This window comes from Chenopodium album, chromosome 13 (genome assembly GCF_948465745.1).
Source record: "Chenopodium album chromosome 13, dcCheAlbu1.1, whole genome shotgun sequence".
Classification (NCBI taxonomy): Eukaryota; Viridiplantae; Streptophyta; class Magnoliopsida; order Caryophyllales; family Amaranthaceae; genus Chenopodium; species Chenopodium album.
Window position 1 is genome coordinate 14,351,614 of NC_137846.1, and position 8,327 is coordinate 14,359,940.

Below are 8,327 nucleotides of genomic sequence, written 5' to 3' on the forward strand. Positions count from 1 at the left end.
TAGTTTTTCAAGGAACTACTGGCAAAACTTGCCTGAAATCCCCTCCAAAGACAACAACCTTTCCTCCAAATATCCCCTTATTCCCACATACATCCTGCAATAGAAGGTCTAAAGATTCTAGATTTTGTTTCTTAGCCATAGAAGCCTCATCCCATATAATCAATGTAGTTTCTTTCAAAAGTGCTGCTAAACTACCTTGCTTTGGGACATCGCAGACCACTGAACTATCACTATCAATCGGAATTTTGAATCGGGAATGAGCAGTTCGACCAGAAGGAATATTTTCTGCAGCAATGCCTGATGTAGCCGTAGGTAATACAATCTTGTTCATTTGTCTTATTTCTACATATAGAGCATTGTAAAGGAAAGTCTTACCTGTACCTCCAGGACCATCAACGAAGAAAGCGCCACCTTTTTGCTGCATGACATGATCCATAATACACTCAAAAGCAGTATTCTATGCAAAGTTGAGCTTTGAACGACAGCTTAGGCATTCCTCTGGGATTGGTGCATCAAGAGCATCTATAGTATCTTTGGTACGCCTGAACACATCACTAACTTGAGAAATTAATTGGTCCAAACCAAAGAAAGAAAGAGATTTGCCCATTGCTTCAAGATGTTGTTCCACTGATTTGACAGTAAGCTGCTGTATTCTCACCATCTGATTTGGAAACCTATGAGAAAAACCTTCAGCAAGAAAAGTATAATAGGCATTCCATAAAGCAGCAGGATCACGTGGCTGACAAAACATCAGAACTGTGGCAAAAAGACGGCGTAAAGCAGCAGGCATATGAGTTTCACATGCTTCAGACATGGTTAAATTAGCTGCATCATCATCTTCTATAAGACCAAGCTTTAGAGCAGCTTCCTGAAAAGTTGGGTACAGACAACCGTTGACAGTACGTAAATCCTCAAACGATTTAGGACTTCTTACATTTAGCAATAAAAGTCTAAGAAAGAACCGTTCACCTTCTGCAGGAAAGACAAATGCTAATCTACCAACTGAATTTCGGTTCTGAACTCTTTGTTTCCATTTTTTGTCACCTTGATGCCATGTGTAGTGTTCACAAAATTCACCATACAAATATCCTAGCCCAAGTTCGAAAGCAGCATTCATTGCAAAAAATTCAGTTAATTGAGTTCTTGACCGTTTTGAATCTGAAACAACAGCACAGAGCCTTTCCTGAGGGAAAACATGAATAGTCTGCATATCAGGAAAATGGACTTGTAAAGGTAGAACTGCAGGATGCATTTCAAACAGATCAAAACTGAATATTCTCCATGCAGCTTCACAAGGAGATACCCATCTACCTGATTGGTATTGTTGAATCTCATCTACAGAATTATTGTCAGAAGCAACAACATTATACGAAATCCGATCATGGCCCTTATAGACGTACTTGTATAGGTACTTTACTGCTTTAATTGTCGAACATACTTCAACATTCAAGTGACAATCAAACAGCAAAGAAAGATAAGGATTATAAGGGATAACCCATTGATTATCTAATTCTGCATTTCTTATCGTTACCTTTTCCCCAGTTTCTCTCCTACGGTAGATAGGATAACCATCCTTATTGTTACTTGTCTCATTGCAAAACTGCTTAGGATACTTGTTCTTACAGCTGCGCTTTAGGCCATTCTTTCGCATACATGGGCATTCAAGATTCAATATACCACAAGGACCATGCATCATATGGGCCAACACAATTCTTCTCAAGGTAAGATTAGTCTCAGCGGGTATTTCAGCACAAACAAATCTGTCGTAGTCAGCAGGAGACTTCAGCTTGTATTCAGGTTTTAGAACAATTAAGAAATGAGCATGCGGCAAACCTCTTTTTTGGAACTCGACGACATATACCATTGCAGCAACTTCTCCAAATAATTTTTTCTCCATAATTTCCTTTTTCAGCGCAAGTAACTTTGCTCTAAAAAGTCTAGCAACTAAGTCAGGCCTATCCTGTGCCGTCTCACCAGTCGCCAGCTCGGCTTTGATTTCAGGCCAATTAGCATTACATGTAATCGTTACAAAAAGATCTGGTTTACCGAACCTTTGTACTAAAGCCATAGCATTTAAGTACCTCTTCTTCATGTCCCGAGGACCACCAATATAGGTAGGAGGTAATATAACTCTACGACCAACATTATGACCAAGAGTTTCCCCAGAATCTAGTGAATCCAATATACCTTTATACAAATCAGCCCTTATTGTTTCCTGGTTGTTTCTGAAGTAATCAAGCCTGGTATTTTCAATCTTCACATACATATCCACTGTGTATTGCTGAAAGCATCTACCTGCTCGTAGCATCATGTTGTTCGGGCAAATTTGCAACTTGTATGCATAGTATTCCCTAGCAGAAATGAACTTGTCTGCTTTAGTATTTTTCCTCTTTGCACCTGTATTAAAAAGACGACAGGAAAAGTTACAAAAACCAGCAATACCAAGTCCTTATTACAAATATGCAATAGGACATACAAAATAGTTTTAAAAAGTTTTAAAAAAGCAAGACCAAGCTCATGCTTAAAATATGCAATAGGACATATAAAATATAAATTACTTACGGGCTTCTTCCTGATTTAATAAATCTGCTGCAGTATGCACAGCACAAGACATTATAGGATCTGGAATCGAATCTGCTGATCTCTTACTTGGATGAGAATTTTTTTTAAGGCCTTGAGTCCAGCCACATTCTCCTCGAGGAAATAACAACGGATACTGAAGGGGATCATAACAACCATAACTATGATAAATTCGGTGAGATTCATCAGATTTTCCAGTGACTAATATATGAGGGCCCAAGCTTTTGCTACATGAATAATTTTCTGGCCAGATTACAGCAACATCATCAACAGCAGAAGCATTATAAACACGCTGATCAAGTACCGAGGTTCGATTCAGAACAATTTTTGTATCTGCATGAATAACCCTGTCTCGTAAAGATCGAAAAAAGATAGCATACAGATTCTTTTCAGATACCTGCATAAGAATGCTAACCACATCTTCTCTTATTTCAGGGAAACAACCCACTCTATTTTCTGCTTCATGCTGACCATCATGGTAGTATAATTGTAGGCACTTGGGATTGCTATCATCAGGCAATAAATCTGGCATAAAATGATACATTTGGCCATGCAACTTGAATAAATAAATCCCTTTGTAAGTGTTTGCATAATAATGGCCCCCTAACGAACTAAATGCAAACAAATTGTTGTATAATCTAGCATACTTTCGGAAATGCACAGCACCTTCATCCTTTGAAGTAAACAAGTAAACAAGCTCATGAGGATAATCATTTGCAGCTATCGTAATATCTCCATTCCCACAACAGAAATGCAAGGATTCAAACATAAATTTTTTTGCACCGCATTTGTCACAAAAAACAGGTATAAAAAGTCTGAAAGGCTCCATTGGAAGCTGTCGATCTGTAGCAGCACCAAGGATATCTAACAGAAACACAAGAAAAGACAAGCGTATAAGTTAATTGGTGTGAAACATTGTAATAAACAATACAAGGTATATAATAAGTATACCTATTTACCTTCTACATGAGTTTGTTTAGTCTTCTTTTTAGAAGAAAGAGGTACTCTTGATTCTGCTCCACTGCATGGAACAAATATCATCTTACTATGGCATTTGTACGATAATGTAGTAGAACAAATATTGTCTTACTATGCCATCTGTACAGTAATTAGCAACCACTAATCTCAAACAGTTACTACGGCATCTATAGAATCTTAAGCAATAAACACTCTTAAATATTATGGCCATTCGTAAGCATCAACAAACTTCGTGTTTATCTCAGTCCAACAATAAGGGATGACCAGTAAGAAGAGAAGAAATGATGCTGGGCTAATTACTAAGATGATAATATATGCATCACAGCACTAATAAGCTTAAAGATGCCTACTTCAATGAATGTAGTGTACCTATTTAGCTGTGGCGTAGCTAGTTCCTGTATACATTTTTGTTGTTTTGAGGTAAAACATTGTCGAGAGCGTTTAGCAGCACACTGAGTGTCTGGTAAAAACGGACTGCAAATAAAGGTGAAGTCATTTTTTTCATAAATACAATACTGGCTATCCTAAATACTCTAACTTTTGATGAAGCTATATACCTAGCATAAAGATGATAATATACCCATAAATGATGCTGGGCTAATTACTAAGATGATCATATATGCATCACATCACTGATAAGCATAAAGACGCCTACTTCAATGAATATAGTGTACCTATTTAGCTGTGGCATAGCTAGTTCCTGTATACATTTTTGTCGCTTTGAGGTAGAACTTTGTCGAGAGCGTTTAGCAGCACATTGAGTGTCTAGTAAAGACAGATTGCAAATAAAGGTGAAGTCATTTTTTTCACAAACACAATACTGGCTATCCTAAATAGTCTAACTTTTGATGAAGCTATATACCTAGCAAACGCTGATTGTGATGTTCTTTGCGCTGCCCTATTCAATCTACTACAGCTTTTCCGAGATAGGTGAGGAATGCCATAACGACAATCTAACACACAATATATAGCAAATACTGTAGGGGAGAAACGATACAAAAACACAGATATATAAACCAAGATAAACTGGAAATAATTTCAGCTAAGGCAGTACCCATTGTTACTGCTGCAGAGCAGTTTCGAAGAATTGAAACGTAATAAGATTTCCCAAAACCTTCTGTAGATTAAATCTGTAATACCTGTAAAAACAGAAAACCATGACCATAAGACAATAATGAACAAAAGTACCCTTTCTGAAAGGGTACATAAAGGCAGAAAGAGCAACATTTTACATACTAAAATAGGAAACGCAAAAAAACTGCATTCATTCAAAAGAGGCCATAGTCAAAGAGGGTACATAAAGGAAAAAAGAACAACAATTTACATACTAAAATAGGAAACGCAAAAGAACTGCATTCATTCAAAAGAGGCCATAGTAGGCAGTACAGTCAAAGTAGGAACATCATTACATGAAAAGGATTCAGCTACAGGATTTCACCAACAGGATACCATCTATTACATATGCTTCATACATCTATTAATAATGGACAAAAGCTGCCTAATAAATTTACTATACCCTAACCAAAGGACTAACATCTGGTTACATACCCTTAATCACCTAAATCCAAAAGGCAGTTAGACATACTAAACATAGCTATTCAACCCTAGCACATTTATAGACAGCCTCTAAATCTGACAGGCCAGCAACAAGGTTGTCAGGAATCTGGACTCCCACACCACTGGTAGATGGCTCACTCCTATCAATCCTGCGCTTAGCCGGAAGACTTGGTGGGAGGGCTAAGACTGGAATTTGATTTGGTTCATCAGTTGGTGTCACACATGCATCATTACCTAAGCCATTAACAGAATCAGCTTGCTTTGAACTGCTCTCCAAGCATTCAAGATGACCCTTCAAAATCAAATACCTCTCCCTTATCAAAGAACATTCTCCACTGATCTTTGCTGCAGCACCATAGTTAGCATCAACTATTTCTAGATTGCAAACAGAAGCTATAAAGAAACATGCTTTCTTTGCAACTCACTGCTCAGCAATGTACACTTCAGGACAGGGGTCACTGAAAATGCACTCCATGGAGATCATGAAACGATACATATTCATAAATGCACTCCATGGTCACTGAAAATGCACTCCATGGAGATCACTGAAAATGCACTCCATGGAGGTCACCATTAACCAAGACATATAGCCATGTTCTTCTAATCTAGTGGTTTCAATGCCTGTCACAGAAACACCAGTCTTCCTAACTAAGACTCCCAGAAACTGGGCAAAATCCAATGAAACATGAACATCATGAAACGATGCATCCTCCCTTGTACTGCATTCTGCATGTATGCGACTTAAATCTTCTCTGTCCTGCACCAACTCAGCACATCTATTCCTATACAATTTGACACACAATCGATACATCTTAATGCGCTCATAAGTGAAATCAGACACGCGCACACTAAACCGACACATCAATCTCTTCACAGCTTTGTGGGCCGCTCTTTCACGAGACTCTTCCACTGAACTGGCATCTCCACCATAGAAAATGAACTTTGTACGAGAGTTTGGCTTATTAACCCGCACAAAGACATTATTCTTAGCAGCATCTATAAATCCATAGACCGGTGATGGAAACTGCAACCAAGCAACAACCTTTTCCAAAAGAGGCTGAAAAGGAACAAAAACTCTGTTTGATCGTCTAGCCATAACCTATAATGGCAAAAGCGATGTTCAGGCCAAAATTGTTTAAGAACAGGAAAGGGCTTTCTCTCCTAAACAACGCCACTGAGCCCTACTCACACAAAACTGTAAAAATATAATAAAATTCCACTAATAGAAAATCTAATCACAAAAGAAAGGCTACAATGCAAACAAAGAGAAATCACATAAGAGATAGAAAAAAAGTACGGGTATCTTTAAAAAAAACACACACAGACGTAAATAAGTATTCTAAAAGCCACATACACTCCACCAAAGCACAACCATGCCATTGTTGCTCTATAACAAAAGGAAACTTTAAATTTTAAAAGGCATATAGAGGAAACAACTTGATAAGTCCAAAAAAATCTACAACTTTGTTCCAGTCCATGTCGATTCCCCACCCCTGTCTACTTGATTAAAGGCAACCATTGCTGAACACTTACTCATACTCTATCATTAGTTAAAATTGAAGAGTTATGCCATGTTAAAACAACCAGACAGATATTTCTTGTCCTCTATACACAGTAATTAGCAGCTACTATTTCTCCTAAAGTCACATGTGGAATAGACTAAATAAACACTTAATTAATAAACAAAACCTTGTTATATGCAAGCTACCAGTAAAGCAGCACATAGAAAACATTGAATTAACTATACAACATCCAATACATAAAAGGAAGCAGAAGAAGTATTTTAACAAATGTCCAACAACAACACCACAAACAATGCTATCAGTGAACCTGTAACCCCAAAAAAATGAAATAAGAAAATATAAGTCAATCAATTTATTTGTTGGTATTCCTATTACCACAACAATTTAACCCATCTACCTATTATATTCATATCCACACTACTAAGACAATGTAAACCATTCTATGAAGACAATTTTATCAGCATTTCTCAAAGGCTGCAACATAATTGTAACAGCCTAAACTAAATTAACAAAAGCACACTCACACACAACAACAAAATTGAAACCACTATCATGAACATTCAACGAGCATAGACGCATCTGTAAAGGGAATTATAAGAGACTTCCAACACATTGTAGAATTGCATATTCAGTATTAGTCATTGTACCACAGTCCATATAATAATCTGTTAGTAATTTAAGGTTCAATTTGCTAGAGAATCCGAAACAGAACACATATGGACAAATGAAGACTGTACTATAAGTAATGTAATATCATCCACAACAAAGTACCACCTCTCACACAAACGGCTCTGCACAGGGAACTCAAATCACCCACCACCAGAAAGAAACTGTTACTGGGCATGAATCGCTTGCCATGTCCAAAAAAATGGACACCCTCAGACTATATATATAGACTATGGTCAACAAGCGCACCGCCATCAATAACCCTAGAAAAATTAGGACTTTTTTTTTCCTTGTACAAGGACACTGCAGTGGCGCCCAAGTAAGCCATTCCAATGCAAGAAACATCAAACAGCAATTATAATCCTAACCTAAGCTGCAATGTATCTACAATCCAAATAATGAAAGCCTAGATAGCAAAAAGAGCAACGGAAACATACCAGGCATTCTGAAACATCCAGCCGCCACAGAAAGAGAACTCCATTCCAGACCTGATCATCAAGCCAAAAGGCTCGCAAAACAAACCAGCAGAAGACCCAAACCTAAGCAAGTAAGCAAAACCGAATCAGAGCTCCAAAACACAAAACTACTCGTACAAGCAACAAGCACCTTAGCTGTCAGGCAAACAAAGGCATGAAGAACAGCTGGATTTTCCATCACAGATGGCAAGATAGGAAACAACTGGCAGCAAGAGCAAACTTGGCATTTCATTTAAATTAAGGGTATCTATGTAATAACACCCAAAAGTACTATTCACCACGTACAGTTATTTCTTTTGCATGTTTTATAATGGTTATAGATTATAAACAAATTTATGAATCTCGGCAAACTATAAAATTCAAGTATAATGATTTATGACATGATGTATAATGATCAGCAAGAATCATTTTTTTTTATTTTTTTTTTTAATTTTTTTTTATTTTTTTTTGGACAAAGGCAAGAATCATTCTTACGACTAGGAATTACATACATATTTGATTCGATTTTGGTCATAAATCATTGCTTCTAAATAATGTTTGAAAATGA

General features: G+C 37.2%; 1 protein-coding gene across 1 annotated transcript; it reads right to left on the reverse strand.

The window, feature by feature from the left end:
* Positions 1-457: 457 nt before the first annotated feature.
* LOC145575259 (uncharacterized) lies at positions 458-4,616 on the reverse strand. Its single transcript, XM_081633150.1, has 6 exons — positions 4,613-4,616; positions 4,233-4,323; positions 3,928-4,032; positions 3,540-3,601; positions 2,563-3,444; positions 458-2,397 (listed from the first exon to the last, which is right to left on the reverse strand). The coding sequence occupies exons 1-6, from the start codon at positions 4,614-4,616 to the stop codon at positions 458-460; spliced, it is 3,084 nt and encodes a 1,027-aa protein (XP_081489276.1).
* Between the last annotated feature and the right edge of the window lie 3,711 nt (positions 4,617-8,327).

Coding starts and splice junctions, on each gene's coding strand:
- LOC145575259 (XM_081633150.1), bottom strand. Junction 3,602..3,927: donor GCTACGCCACAGCTAAATAG/GTACACTACATT, acceptor TGTTCCATGCAG/TGGAGCAGAATCAAGAGTAC. Junction 2,398..2,562: donor ATTAAATCAGGAAGAAGCCC/GTAAGTAATTTA, acceptor TTTTTAATACAG/GTGCAAAGAGGAAAAATACT.